Raw genomic sequence first — 14,632 nt, forward strand, 5'->3', positions numbered from 1 at the left:
TCCACACCTGAGCTCAACCTTGAAGGTTTGCACAAGACTTCAACAGGCAGAGAAACCAGAAAGGGAGGAGCAGGGGACATTACAGAGAAACACTAACAAAAACAGTCCAAGTCGAGATGTAGAGGCAAGAACAACAAGGAGATTTCAGAGAACAGGAAGAAAGCTCAGCTGGCTAAAGATGGGGACATTTTAGGAGCTTGCTTGAGGGCTCTGAATGCCGGCAAAGGCATGGATTCTATCAGCAGTGAGCGAGGAGCCACTGAAGGGTTTTTAAATTATTGGAGTGGCTCTACATGCATATCTGTAAGGCAGCGAAAATAGGATAGACGACAGAATGAAGACAAAGACCATGAGGAGATAATTATAATAGTTGGGATTGGTTAAGATGACACCTCAAAGCTAGGTTTTTGGATAAATAGCTATGTATTTATGGTTCCAGTGATAATTACTAAACATCTCCCTTTAATTATCAAGAACATATTCAGAAAAGCCAGACTTAGAAACTGAAAATATATTTGCTACAATGGAAAACCATTTTACAAACATTAAGTTTGGCCCATAGTTGGGAATTGATACCTAGACTTGGTACAAAATAAAGGTTGGTCATGAGGTGCTACTCTAATTTTTAAAGTAATATCTTGAATTTAAACATTATATTTTCAACAGGCACATGAGATTTAGTGAGTAATCATCTCTCCAATATCTTCCAAGACCAGTGATTCAATATACAAGGGAACTATAAGATATTCTGAACAATTGAGCCTTGAGAAATCATCAAAGGTGGTGAACTTAATTCTTCACATTTTAAATCAGTCTTAAGCTGGTGCTGAGCGATGTGGGTGGACTTACATGAGTTGACTCGACTTAGCAAATGTCTTCTAAACTTCACGTTTTCAGTGCTGGCTGAGACATGGCATTCATTTTTATCTGAAAACAAATGTAATGGAAGTATGAAAGAATTGATAGGTAGCTTACAGAAGCTAATTAGATGACTGCACCTAAAGATCATAAGAGTTATATTTAGTTCTAGAAAACTGATACTTAGGTATAATTTAAGAACCTAAAATAAAAATTCAAGCTATGCTCAAAGACTTCTAAAATAGGAGGTATAACATTTTCTTCCTATGTTTTTATGTCAATCTCCTAAAAGTTCTGGAAAATAATATATTTAAGCTTGATTTACACTAGATCATTTAAAATCTAGCCACCAATCAAGCCCTACTCAGTACTATATCATGGAGAGCAGGGAGAGGTGAAGTTGAGTTAAGATATAGCTCCCGTCCTCAGGAAACCCACAAACCACCAGAGACAGACAAACATGAATAACTCCACATCAAGGCACACACGGTAAATGCTAAAAATGGTACACAGTGCTCCTGGATTTGGAGGGGGCAGTTAGTTCAGTTCAGTCGCTCAATTGTGTCCGACTCTTTGCGACCCCGTGAATCGCAGCACGCCAGGCCTCCCTGTCCATCACCAACTCCCAGAGTTCACTCAAACTTACATCCATCGAGTCGGTGATGCCATCCAGCCATCTCATCCTCTGTCGTCCCCTTCTCCTCCTGCCCCCAATCCCTCCCAGCGTCAGAGTCTTTTCCAATAGGTTAACTCTTCGCATAAGGTGGCCAAAGTACTGGAGTTTCAGCTTTAGCATCATTCCTTCCAAAGAAATCCCAGGGCTGATCTCCTTCAGAATGGACTGGTTGGATCTCCTTGCAGTCCAAGGGACTCTCAAGAGTCTTCTCCAACACCACAGTTCAAAAGCATCAATTCTTCGGTGCTCAGCCTTCTTCACAGTCCAACTCTCACATCCATACTTACTACAGGGAACATATGTGACGGCTTTGTATTATGGACTGAACTGTGTCTTCCAATCCCTTCCCCCCTCCAATTAATGTGTTGAAGCCCCAATGCCCTAGAACCTCAGGGTGTGATTGTATTTGGAGATAAGGCCCTTTAAAAGGTGACTAAGGTGAGGCCTTTAGGGTGGGCTCTAATCCAATGTGTCTGGTGTCCTATAGAAGGAAGAAGTTAGGAAACACAGAGACACACCAGGAGAAAGACCACATTTGGACACGGCAAAATGATGGGCACCTGGAAGCTAAGGAGAGGAGCCCCAGGGAAATCAAGCCTGCAGACACCGAGATCTCAGAGGCCTGGTTTCCAAGACTGAGCAGACAGATTTCTGTTGTTCAAGTCACTGGTCTATAATATTTTGTTATGTAGTCCTGGCAAAGTAACATAGTCTGTAATGCTGCTGCTAAGTCGCTTTAGTCGTGTCTGACTCTGTGCGACCCCATAGACGGCAGCTCACCAGGCTCCCCCGTCCCTGGGATTCTCCAGGCAAGAACACTGGAGTGGGTTGCCATTTCCTTCTCCAATAGTCTGTAATGGTGACACTTAAATTCAGTTTTAAAAGAGATAGGACTTTTAGCAATCAGATAAAGGTAAGGTTTGGAAACAATATTCCAAGAAGAAACAAAAACTATATTTTAGGCACAGAAGCCACAATACAGTGTGTGAGCTTGGGAAAGTCAGTATGCTTCTGTAACAAGAGCATTGTTTGGTGGAGAGGATGAGAAAAGTAGGTGGGGGAGGTAGGGGGAGGGGGAAGCAGAAGGGAGAGAGGGACAGGAGACCCACAGAGCAGCAGACAGACAAGGACTGCAATGCGGGCTCCAGGTCCTACTGTGAAAGGGCTAAATACTACCTTCAGTATATGTGGTTTTATCTTGTACATAAAAAGAGCCATCAAGGGTTTTCAGTAGAAAACTCATTCAAATTTATATTCTAGAAAGATGGTTCTGCTTTTAGAGTTACTACAAGAAGACTGAAAAGGCAGTGAGACCTGTTTTGTTACTACAACAGTCAGGATAAGAAGAAACCAGGGCAACAGCAATGGAATTAAAAAATCAAAAATACAATAAAAGTGTGCTTGAAAATGAGAACCAGAATAACCACCCCATAAGGTAGGCAGGACTGAGAGCTGGACCAGTTACCACCATCCAGTCAGACAGTCACTAGTGCAGCATCCTCAGCCTCCACAGACTTTGCCTTTCAATCACAACCATGCGTTGTGTGCATCCCTTAAAGAAACTGACCACTCCAAAAGACTCACCTGACTTCTGGCATCTCACCCTAGAACTTGAAAACCCAAACATAATCAATAAAAACCCTACACTCATTTCCTAAAGCAGCCCCCTACCTACCCCCATATCTGTGTGGTCACTCTTGCTATAGCAAGTCAATAGGGAAGTCTGCTTATCTCCAAAAAGGTTTATTTATTTGATAAGCAGGCTTTCCACAAAAAACTGATGTCTATCAATGAAGTCAAAGAAGAACAGCCAAAGAACGAAGCACCCTGTCTTGTGTTTTCAGAGCAGAAGGAGGACTAAGAATAACTTAACAGTCACTCATGATCTTAGAAAGAAATTTCAGGAGGGCAATAAAAGAAAACAAAAAAATGGAAGAATTAAAGAAAAAGGAGAAATGGAATTAACTACCAAACATTATCCTTTTAAGAGGCCTTGCATAGTTTGAATGTAAACCCGAATCTTCAATAAGAGTTACTATTTTCTTTTTAATGAGAGTAAAAGGAAGGAAAAGGGATTAATAATGAAGCAAAGTCAAGAGAAGGTAGAGTTAGCCATGTTAAGAAGAGAAATTGTTCTTTCTTCATGGTTAGAAATGGAAGAAAGGATGGGTGATGGATATGGATAAAAATTATTGTGTGTAAGGGTGTAAAATTGAGGGAGTTAAGGTCAATAACAAGGCCATTTACTGTGATAGAGAGGAAGGAAGTTAGGGAGGGAAGGAGAGGTGGAGAAACAGTACATAAATGAAGACATATCTGAATTTAAGGGCTTAAAAGAAAAAAGTTAGAGAAGAGAAAGGGGCTTTCAGCATCTGAGATCTTGAAATGATTCTGACTGACAGAACTGAGCAACTTAAAGAATAATGAGTTGTGAGTATCAGAAATCCCAAAACATGAATTAGAAGAAACAGATATAATCACACAGTGTGGTGTGCAAAGGACAGTTTCAAGTGTGATGCTGACATGATTGAGGAAATTAGAGTGGTGGCCCTCTTGGAAATCAACCAATAACAAGCCTTCGAAATGGGAGATGGCAGCATAAGACTTAGCAGAAAAGGAACTGACGCACAAGGTGGCACCTCGATCCTGAATTGACAGTGGAGAGCAAAGGAACACATCACCCTCCCTTTAAAATCTAAAGATGCTCAACATCACTCATTATCAGAGAAATGCAAATCAAAACCACTATGAGGTACCATTTCACACCAGTCAGAATGGCTGCGATCCAAAAGTCTACAAATAATAAATGCTGGAGAGGGTGTGGAGAAAAGGGAACTCTCTTACACTGCTGGTGGGAATGCAAACTAGTACAGCCACTATGGAGAACAGTGTGGAGATTCCTTAAAAAACTGGAAATAGAACTGCCTTATGATCCAGCAACCCCACTGCTGGGCATACACACTGAGGAAACCAGAAGGGAAAGAGACACGTGTACCCCAATGTTCATCGCAGCACTGTTTATAATAGCCAGGACATGGAAGCAACCTAGATGTCCATCAGCAGATGAATGGATAAGAAAGCTGTGGTACATATACACAATGGAGTATTACTCAGCCATTAAAAAGAATTCATTTGAATCAGTTCTAATGAGGTGGATGAAACTGGAGCCTATTATACAGAGTGAAGTAAGCCAGAAGGAAAAACACCAATACAGTATACTAACGCATATATATGGAATTTAGAAAGATGGTAACAATAACCCGGTGTACGAGACAACAAAAGAGACACTGATGTATAGAACAGTCTTATGGACTCTGTGGGAGAAGGAGAGGGTGGGAAGATTTGGGAGAATGGCAATGAAACATGTAAAATATCTTGTAGGAAACGAGTTGCCAGTCCAGGTTCGATGCACAATGCTGGATGCTTGGGGCTGGTGCACTGGGACGGCCCAGAGGGATGATATGGGGAGGGAGGAGGGAGGAGGGTTCGGGATGGGGAACACATGTATACCTGTGGCGGATTCATTTTGATATTTGGCAAAACTAATACAATTATGTAAAGTTTAAAAATAAAATAAAATTAGAAAAAAAAATAAATAAAAAATAAAATCTATAGACTTAGAAAAAATTAAAAAAATTTTCTTGAGATGGTTGTGGAAAAAAAAACAAAACAAAACTGGCACTACCTACAAAAGCCAGGTTTAAATTCCTGGGGAGGAAAGGGAAGAAATCTGGGGGTAAGATCAAAGTTATAGGGACTTCCCTGGTGGTCCAATGGTTAAGATTCCATGCTTCCAATGCCAGCGGGGAGGGGGCGTGGGGTGCTGAGTTCAATCCCTGGTCAGGGAACTAAGATCTCACATGCTGTGTTTCTTTGAAAATGTTAATAAAGCTGACAAACGCTTACTAAGAAAGAAAGAGAAAGCTCAAATTAATAGCATCATATTAAAAAAAAAAAGACATATTGTTTAATCTGAGCTTTCTCTAGTTTATTTGAATTTAGTTTGCACATCTTTTTGCAGCTTTTTGAGATGGAAAATTATACCTTATGTTGAAAACATATGCATTTAAAGTTATCCAATACTATCAATAACCTCAGATATGCAATGACACCACCCTTTTGGCAGAAAGTGAAGAGGAACTAAAAAGCCTCTTGATGAAAATGAAAGTGGAGAGTGAAAAAGTGGCTTAAAGCTCAACATTCAGAAAATGAAGATCATGGCATCTGTTCCCATCACTTTATGGGAAATAGATGGGGAAACAGTGGAAACAGTGTCAGACTTTATCTTTTTGGGCTCCAAAATCACTGCAGATGGTGACCACAGCCATGAAATTAAAAGACGCTTACTCCTTGGAAGAAAAGTTATGACCAACCTAGACAGCATATTCAAAAGCAGAGATTACTTTGCCAACAAAGGTTCAGTCTAGTCAAGGCTATGGTTTTTCAAGTGGTCATGTATGGATGTGAGAGTTGGACTGTGAAGAAGGCTGAGCGCCGAAGAATTGATGCTTTTGAACTGTGGTGTTGAAGAAGACTCTTGAGAGTCCCTTGGACTGCAAGGAGATCCAACCAATCCATTCTGAAGGAGATCAGCCCTGGGATTTCTTTGGAAGGAATGATGCTAAAGCTGAAACTCCAGTACTTTGGTCACCTCATGAGAAGAGTTGACTCATTGGAAAAGATTCTGATGATGGGAGGGATTGGGAGCAGGAGGAAAAAGGGACGGCAGAGGATGAGATGGCTGGATGGCATCACTGACTCGATGGACGTGAGTTTGAGTGAACTCTGGGAGTTGGTGATGGACAGGGAGGCCTGGTGTGCTGTGATTCATGGGGTCACAAAGAGTCGGACACAACTGAGTGACTGAACTGAACTGAATACTCCCTAGGCATTACTTTGTGTCTCACAAGTTTTGATACTATTCAACATATTTTGACCATGGTTGTATTTCTTTGACCCTTGGATTATTTAAAAGCATACTATTTATTTTCCATGCAAATATAGGCTTTTTTATGTTTCAGTTAGATATTTCTAATTTAATTCTACTGCGGAACATATACTATATGTTATCCTTTGAAATCTGTTGAGATTTGCTTTTTGGCTTAGTACATGTTCTATTTTGGTAAAAATTCCTTGCATGCTTGAAAAGAATGTGTATTCTGCAGTTGTTGGGAATAATATTCTATGAATAGCAATAGGTCAAGTTAATAACCTTGTTTAAATATTCTATCACCTTACACTTTTAACAATCATGTTAAAAATCTGCTTGTTACACTAGTGGTTGAAAGAAGGTTGCAAAATTCTGCAACTATGATTCATCTGTTCTCCTTTTTGTCCTGTCAATTTTAGCTTTATGTATTTTCAAGTTATGCTGTTAGGAACATATAAATTTAGCACTGTTCTGTCTTCCTACTGCATTGATCATTTATCATTATAGAGCATTCCATAATTCATTCTTCTGTAAGGATTACTCTGTCTGATATTAACATATAAGATTTCCTTAGTCAGTATTTGTTATAGTGTACCTTTTATTTTTTTCCATATCCTTTTATGTGAAATATGTCTTATGTCTTAACTATACATTGTTGTCTTTTTTTAAAAATCTAGTCCAAAAATTTCTGGTTTTAATTGGAAGAAGAAGCCAATTTATGTAATTTAATTATACTTAAAGATACTTTCATGTTATTAATTTTCTATTCATTCCTTCTGTTCTTTTTTTGATACCCAATTTTTTAAATTATTTTATTTTACCTTTGGTAAACTTTTTGTTTAAACATCTTTGTAATATTTCTAGCAATTATCTTAGAGATTAAAAATACTTCCTTGATTTCAGATGACTTTTACCACTTCCTGGGTGAGACAAAAAAATGTTAGTTTAACTTCACTTACACCTACTAACCCTTTGTTCCACTGATTTTAAATATTTTATTTCTAATTATGTTTAAAGCCCCACAAAACATTAATATTGTTGCTTTCAATGGTCTGAAATCTTTTATATTTATTCATAGGCTTTCCTAGGCTCCTCACTTTTCCTGAGGTCCTATGGCTCATCTGGGATCACTTTTCTTCAGACTGAATAACTTCCTTTAGTATTTCTGCACTATGGTTCTACTTGTGATAAAATCTCCCACCTTTTGTCTAAAAACATTTTTTTTCTGCTTTCATTAAAAAAATATTTTTGCTGGGTACAGAGGTTCAGGTTGGCAGTATTTTTCCTTTCTGCAAGTATTTACGGATGTCATTCCTTAATGTTCTGGTTTTAATAATGTCTGTAGGACAGTCAGCCACCTTACTGCTGTTCCTTTGAAGGTAGTGGAGTTTACTTCGATTGTTTCAAGATTTTTTCTTTATAGCTGGTTTTCACAAGTCTCACCAAGTTGTACCTAGGTGTGATTTTCTTCATATTAATCTTGCTTCGGGTTCACTAAGTTTCCTATGCTCCTTGAATTTGTGGATTGCTATCTTTAATCAGTTTGGAAAACCTCTGGTCATTATTTTCTCAAATATTGCTTTTCTCATTTTCTCCTCCGGGGACTCCAACCACATGAATGTTAGATGAAGTGACTTGATCTTATGTCTCCTAAGCTGTTTTGTTCTTTCCATTCTTTTTCCTTTCTGAGATTGTACACTTTCCCACTGAACTGTCCTTTAGTTCACTAGTTCTAGTTATTTATTTTTTGTTGTGCCTACTTTGCTCTTAAACTCAAATCTTAATTTCAGATGTCATATTTTTCCGCCCTAGGATATCCATTTGATTATTTTTTTAAATATTTCCACCTTTCTATTAATATTGTTCATCTTTTCATCCATTTTTCTAACTGCTTCATTTCCTTTAGCACATTTACAACAACTATAAAATATTTGTTTGGTAACTTCTAGATCTGTATCACTGGCAGATCTGCTTCTATTTATCTTCTTTGAACATATATATATATATTTTTACTTTTTACATGTCATATAACATTTTACTGTATTCTCAATATTTTGAATGTAATAGCCATAAAACTATGGCTGACATTATTTTCTCCCAGTGAGGGTCCATCCTTCCCTCTATTAGACTGGTAGGGTAAGGAGCTGTTCACGTCAATCTAATTATTTTACTTCTGGTGTAAAACATCTCAAAGGTGAAATTAATTGTGCTTATTGCAGCTGCATCCTAACCCTACCACAAAGAGACTGTCTCCTAAGCACTGCAAGACTGCAGAAGACATCACTGCATATTTCCAGCTCAACTTCCCAACCTCCCATCCTGTCTCAAGGCTCAGTAAACAACCTATGGGGAAAACCAGCTGTGTGTCTGAAGGCTCCCTAGGTTCCAGTTCAATATGTCAGACTACGTGATCACCAAAACTTCCACGGTTTCTCTTTTCCCTCATAGAGTCTCACTTATGCAGCAATCCTGATCCTTAGCCAGTGTTCATTTTGAGCACACACACTCAGGAAAGAGGCCTTCTAACAGTCTCATCTCACAGGTGCTCTTCCATTTTTGTTACTGCAGTTCATTCAGTATTCTTTTCATTCATAAGCTCTTCAAAAATATGACTGTGCTTGAGTGACACAAATATTTTGAAACTCCTCCCACTGAGAAGTGGGTACACATGTACTTTCCAAGTTTTGAATCTGAATGGCCTCTTTGACCAATAAAATATGGTGGCTATGACAAGACACCAGTTTTTGGGTCTAGAACTTAAGAGACATGGACAATTTTAACCTCTTATATCTAGGAATATATGGAAGGCACTGAACTGCCACTAAAGAGAGCCAACTAATCTTATCGATTAAAAAGCTTTTGTTTTCACCAATTTTTCTCCATCATTTGTCTGTTTTATAATATTCTATTTTATTGATTTCTATTTCTTGTTTTCTACCTTCAACTTACTTTGGGTTCATTTTAATTTTCCAGCTTCCATAAGTGAAAGCTTAGATAACTGGTTTTAGACTTTTCTTCTTTTTTAATATCTGTATCTTAAAGCTATACATTTTCCTCTAATCACAGCTTTTGCTGCATAAATATTGTTCCCATGTGTTTTCATTTTTCATTGAGTTAAAAATATTTTCTACTTTTTCTTGTAATTTCATGGAACCATGCTTTATTTAAAAGTGTGCTATTTAATCTCTAAATATTTGGGGAAGGAATTCTAGATATTCTATTGCTATTCATTTCTAATACAATTTAGAAACAGTGAAAGAACATGTCCTGCATAGTTTTAATCTTTTAAAATATATTGAGACTTGTTTTATGATCTAACATATGACCTACCTTGATGAAAATTTCATGTGTTCTTGAAAAGAATGTGTATTCTTCTATTGTTGAGTGCAAGATTCTATAAATGTCAATTAACTCCAACTGGTTAACAGTGTTGTTCCAGATTTCTTTTTTATTAATATTTTGCCTACTTATAAACCAAATGCTGAGAGAGAAGTGTTTGAGACTAACTACAACTGTAGTTTTACCTATTTATCCTTTATGTTCAAGGGTAACAAGGCAGTATATGTCACTGTGCTTATTTAACATATATGCAGAGTTCATCATGCAAAACACCAAGCTGGATGAAGCACAAGCTGGAATTAAGACTGCCAGGAGAAATATTAATAACCTCAGATATGCAGATGACACCATCCTTATGGCAGAAAGTGAAAAGGAATTAAAGAGACTCTTGATGAAGGTGAAAGAGGAGAGTGAAAAAAGCTGGCTAAAAACTCAACACTCAAAAAATGGCTCTGTACCAGTCTAGAGAGATGGGATGGAGAGGGAGATAGGAGGGAGGTTCAAAAGGGAGGGGATATATATACACCTATGACTGACTCATGTTGAAGTTTGACAGAAAACAACAAAATTCTGTAAAGCAATTATCCTTCAAAAAAAATAAATACATTTTTAAAAACTGGAAAAAAAAAAAAAAATGAAGACCATGGGCATCCATCCGGTCCCATCACTTCATGGCAAACAGATGGAGAAAAATTGGCAGATTTTATTTTCTTGGGCTCCAAAATCACTTTGGATGGTGACTGCAGCCATGAAATTAAAAGATGCTTGCTTCTTAGAAGAAAAGCTATGACAAATCTAGGCAATGTATTCAAAAGCAGAGACATTTCTTTGCTGACAAAGATCCGTAGAGTCAAAGCTATGGTTTTTCCCGTAGTCACATATGGATGTGAGAACTGGACCACAGAGACGGCTGAGCACTTAAAAAAAGATGCCTTCGAATAGTGGTACAGCAGAAGACTTTTGAGAGTCCCTTGGAGAGCAAGGAGATCAAACCAGTCAATCCTAAAGGAAATCAACCTGAATATTCACTGGAAGGACTAATGCTGAAGCTGAAGCTCCAACACTTTGGCCACCTGATGCAAAGAGCCAACTCATCAGAAAACACCCTGATGCTGGGAAAGACTGAAGGCAGCAGAAGGGGATGACAGAGGATGAGATGGTTGGATGGTATCACTAACTCAAAGGACATGAGTTTGAGCAAACTCCGGGAGATGGTGAAGGACAGGGAAGCCTGGTGTGCTGCAGTCTATGGGGTTGCAAAGAGTCAGACATGACTGAGCGGCTGAACAACAACATCCTTTATGTTCTGTAAATTTTTATTTCAAGTATTTTGAAGCTCTGTTAATGGACTCATAGATATTTAGGATTGTTATTTTTTTTGATAAATTGATTCATCATTATGAAATATGTCTCAATATTGCTAGTAATAGTCTCTGTTCTGAAGCCTATGTTGTTGTAATTAATATAGCCAATCCAGTTTTCTTAGTGATTAGTGTTTGCATGGTATATCTTCTTCAATTCTTTTACTCATAACTTGTGTTCATATTTGAATAGGATTTCTTGTGAACAGTATGTAGTTAGGTCTTGCTTTTTTATCTAGCCTGATGATCTGTCTTCAGAGCATTTAAATCATTTATACGTAATGTAACTATTTATATGGCTGAATCTGAAATAATCATCTAGCTATTTTCTAATCTATTCTTTGTTTCCTTTTCGCATTTTTTCTTGCCTTATCTGTGACTGAATATTTTTTAGTATTTTACTTTATCTTCCCTGTTGGCTTATTAGATGTACCTGTTTCTTTTGCAGTTTTATTGCTCTGGTGTTTAAACTACAGAGCTTTAACTTACCACAACCTAAGTTTTAATAATATTTTGGACTTCCCTGGTGACTCAGACAATTTTATCACTTCAGAAATAAGAATTTTACAACAGAAGATATCTATTCCTTTCTTCCTGTCTTTTGTGCTACTGTTACCATCATTTAACTATAGTAAGACTGTCATCCTGGAGAAGGTAGGTGTAAGCACTCTGACTGACAGCCTCAGCCAAAATTAGCTTTTGAATGATTCTTATCAAAGTACCAGAAATGTAAATATGAAGCTGTCTTAGAGACTTGCAACCAGCTCATCCTTCAGCTGAATGCCACCAACTAACCTCAGCTGATGCTACATGGAGAAGAATAACCACCAGCTGAGCCTGCCCTTTGCACTGACTTACAGACTGTGAAGTACAACAAAATGACTGTTTTTCTAAGACTGTAAGTTTTTAGGTAATTTGTAACAGAATTAGATAACCATAACAGATACTGGCACATGGAAGTGGGGGCTCTGTAATAAAAATCTTAAAATACTGACATTGGCTTTGGGACCAAGTGGTGAGCAGAAACAGGGAGGTCCTTAAAAACACTGTTAATGAAAGCCTGAAGGACATTAGTGAAAATGTTAACAGATGGAGAAATGACAAGCCCGCTTACACGGTGGTGGAAATTGTGCAACACTATTCCTTGCATAAAAAAGAAAAGAGAAAACGTGCCCAATAAAGTGGTAGATTTGGCTAAGGAGATTGCCAGGCAGAAGGTCAAAGTATTAGTCTCTTTTAGCCTAGTATAATACGGGATTCAAAGAGAAAGGTAAGTTAACAAAAGAACTCTTCCATTTTCAAGCAGAATTTAGAGCTAACAAAAGAACCATTTCACTTTCAGGAATTTAAGGAGCCAGGACTTGCTCTTTTCTAAAACAAAACATTTCCTCGTCCCCATTCTGCCCAGACAGAAAACTAAGATATAGCTTCAAAGTAAAAAGTCAAGTTTAGGGCTGTCAGTAAAGCATGGTTTTGGGACAAAACTTTCTAGAATGTGACTGTAAAATACCATGATTACATGTTATATCTAATTCAGTTCTAAGAATCTTAAGAGTGTGTGCCTCATAAGACTATCTTTTTTAGATAAAAATCCTATAGGAATTTTGAGGGTGTCCCTTTTGGACTCTCTTTCAAACAGAAAAGCTTCACAGAATCTTATGGGTATCATCTTATAATGCCTTTACTCACAGTCTGAAGTAGAAAAAAATATATCTCAAAACAAATGTGAATGTGGCTTCTGTCTAACAGAGTGGACTATAATTTGATACACAGGAATTTCACAAAGTTTTTAAAAGAATTATGTCATATAGGGCTGACAGGAGCAGAAAGAGAAAAAAACTGAAAAGATGCTTCTGAACTCTCAAATTTCTGCCAGCAGGAAGCAAGGCTGGCAAGACTATCCAGTTGTAAACATGAACCATTTTTTATATAAAATGATGGATGACTCAGAGTTGCTAGGGTGAAGTCAGGAGCCATGGATAATCATTTCCAGGGAGTAAAAATAATGTTAGTAAAGAAATGACAGCATTAGGATTTCAAAATTACTATGAACCAGTGAAAGCTATGCACCTCTTGCTTCCTGATTCTGAATGGAAATGCTTATTGCAGTGATTCTATGCCTGCCTCTCTAATATATGCCGAATAAATAACTTGTCTCTTGAGGCAACTACACCAGGCAAGCTTTCTGCACGTTTGGACCTGACTTAAATGACAAGGTCCTGGACCTGAAGCTTGAGAATAAAGCCATAGACGGATGACAACTTCGGATTCTCGGAAGGGGCTGAGTACATTTAGAATATAGGAGGAATGTAAATCATCTGTGGCCAGAGGGTGAACTGTAGCAGAGTAAGATGGCCACACATTCTCTGATACCTCTTGCACTGAAAGGCCACTCTATGTCGCATCTCACTGAAACTGGGGGGCTCTGGCACTGCTTTGACCAACACAATATGGTAGAAGTGATGTGGGGCCAGTTTCCAGTTTTAGACCTTCCTCTATAGCATCATCCTTCCCATCTCTTGGAAAATTCTCTCTAGGAGTCCTAAACCACAACAGGACAAGTCTGACTCCCTTGAGACTCTGCTAAAAAGGTCATATAGACACATCTTCTACCTTTGTCCACACACCATATACGTGCATAAAGATATCCTAGATCCTCCAGAGCATCTAATCCATCTACCAAATGAATACCATCCAGTGATCTTAGTCAGTGCAATGTGGAATAGAAAAATTACCCAACTGAGACTTGTCTGAACTCCCAACCCACAGAACCATGAGCTATCGAGAACAAACCACTCAGTGTTGAGGCAATTAATTATGTAATAACAGATCACTAAAATAATGTTATTTTGTAATTTACCTAGGCTGTTGCAGGACTCACAATGTCCTGTGTCTAGCCTCTACTACCAAACTGGAAAAGGAAGCCTAAACCCAGATCTTACTCAGAAGTAATTTGCAAAGTTCATTATAAGGTAAAATTATTTGTTAGAGATAAAAAGGCCAATATTCTCAGAGATACTATAAAACAATTTTCCAAACATGACAAACTTCAACCAAGTTGCTGCAATGAAAACCAACCATTTTCATCTTACTAAATAAGCTACTGTTTGTATATAATTAAGCCAAAACATGCACACACAGGTTGTCCTTTAGTTCATTTAACAAATGCTTATTTAGACTCTTACTCGTGATTAAAACACAACGAGAATTACAAATATAAAATTAACACCATTTGTAGTAGTCTCAAGCAGTGATTTAAAAAGAGAACATAAAGAAATACTGGTGTGTTAACATAAATTACGAAGTCCAGACCAGGTAGTAGCCGTTACTAAGGGGATAACATATATGTATAACGCACACGTGTATGTGTATGTGCATGTTGACATTCCTATCTTTGTAAACGGGAGAGTGCCTGGTGCCAGTGTGTGCATATATGCGTGTGTGCTCAGTCTCTGTGCAACCCCACGG

The 14,632-nt window shown here is 37.9% G+C and overlaps 1 protein-coding gene across 16 annotated transcripts in view; it reads right to left on the bottom strand.

The window, feature by feature from the left end:
• The window catches only part of ZNF438 (zinc finger protein 438), a 198,962-nt gene that overhangs the window by 96,347 nt on the left and 87,983 nt on the right, over nucleotides 1-14,632 (bottom strand). For 13 of the 16 annotated variants that reach the window (XM_070381852.1, XM_070381848.1, XM_070381851.1 and 10 more), the window contains one exon: nucleotides 850-927. The exons of the other annotated variants lie outside the window; for them this stretch is intronic. In XM_070381852.1, the coding sequence (XP_070237953.1) occupies nucleotides 850-851 (2 nt within the window). In that variant the 5' untranslated portion in view covers nucleotides 852-927. The remainder of the gene's footprint in view (nucleotides 1-849; nucleotides 928-14,632) is intronic. 16 annotated transcript variants of the gene reach the window in all.

This window comes from Bos mutus, chromosome 13 (genome assembly GCF_027580195.1).
Source record: "Bos mutus isolate GX-2022 chromosome 13, NWIPB_WYAK_1.1, whole genome shotgun sequence".
NCBI classification, from domain to species: Eukaryota; Metazoa; Chordata; class Mammalia; order Artiodactyla; family Bovidae; genus Bos; species Bos mutus.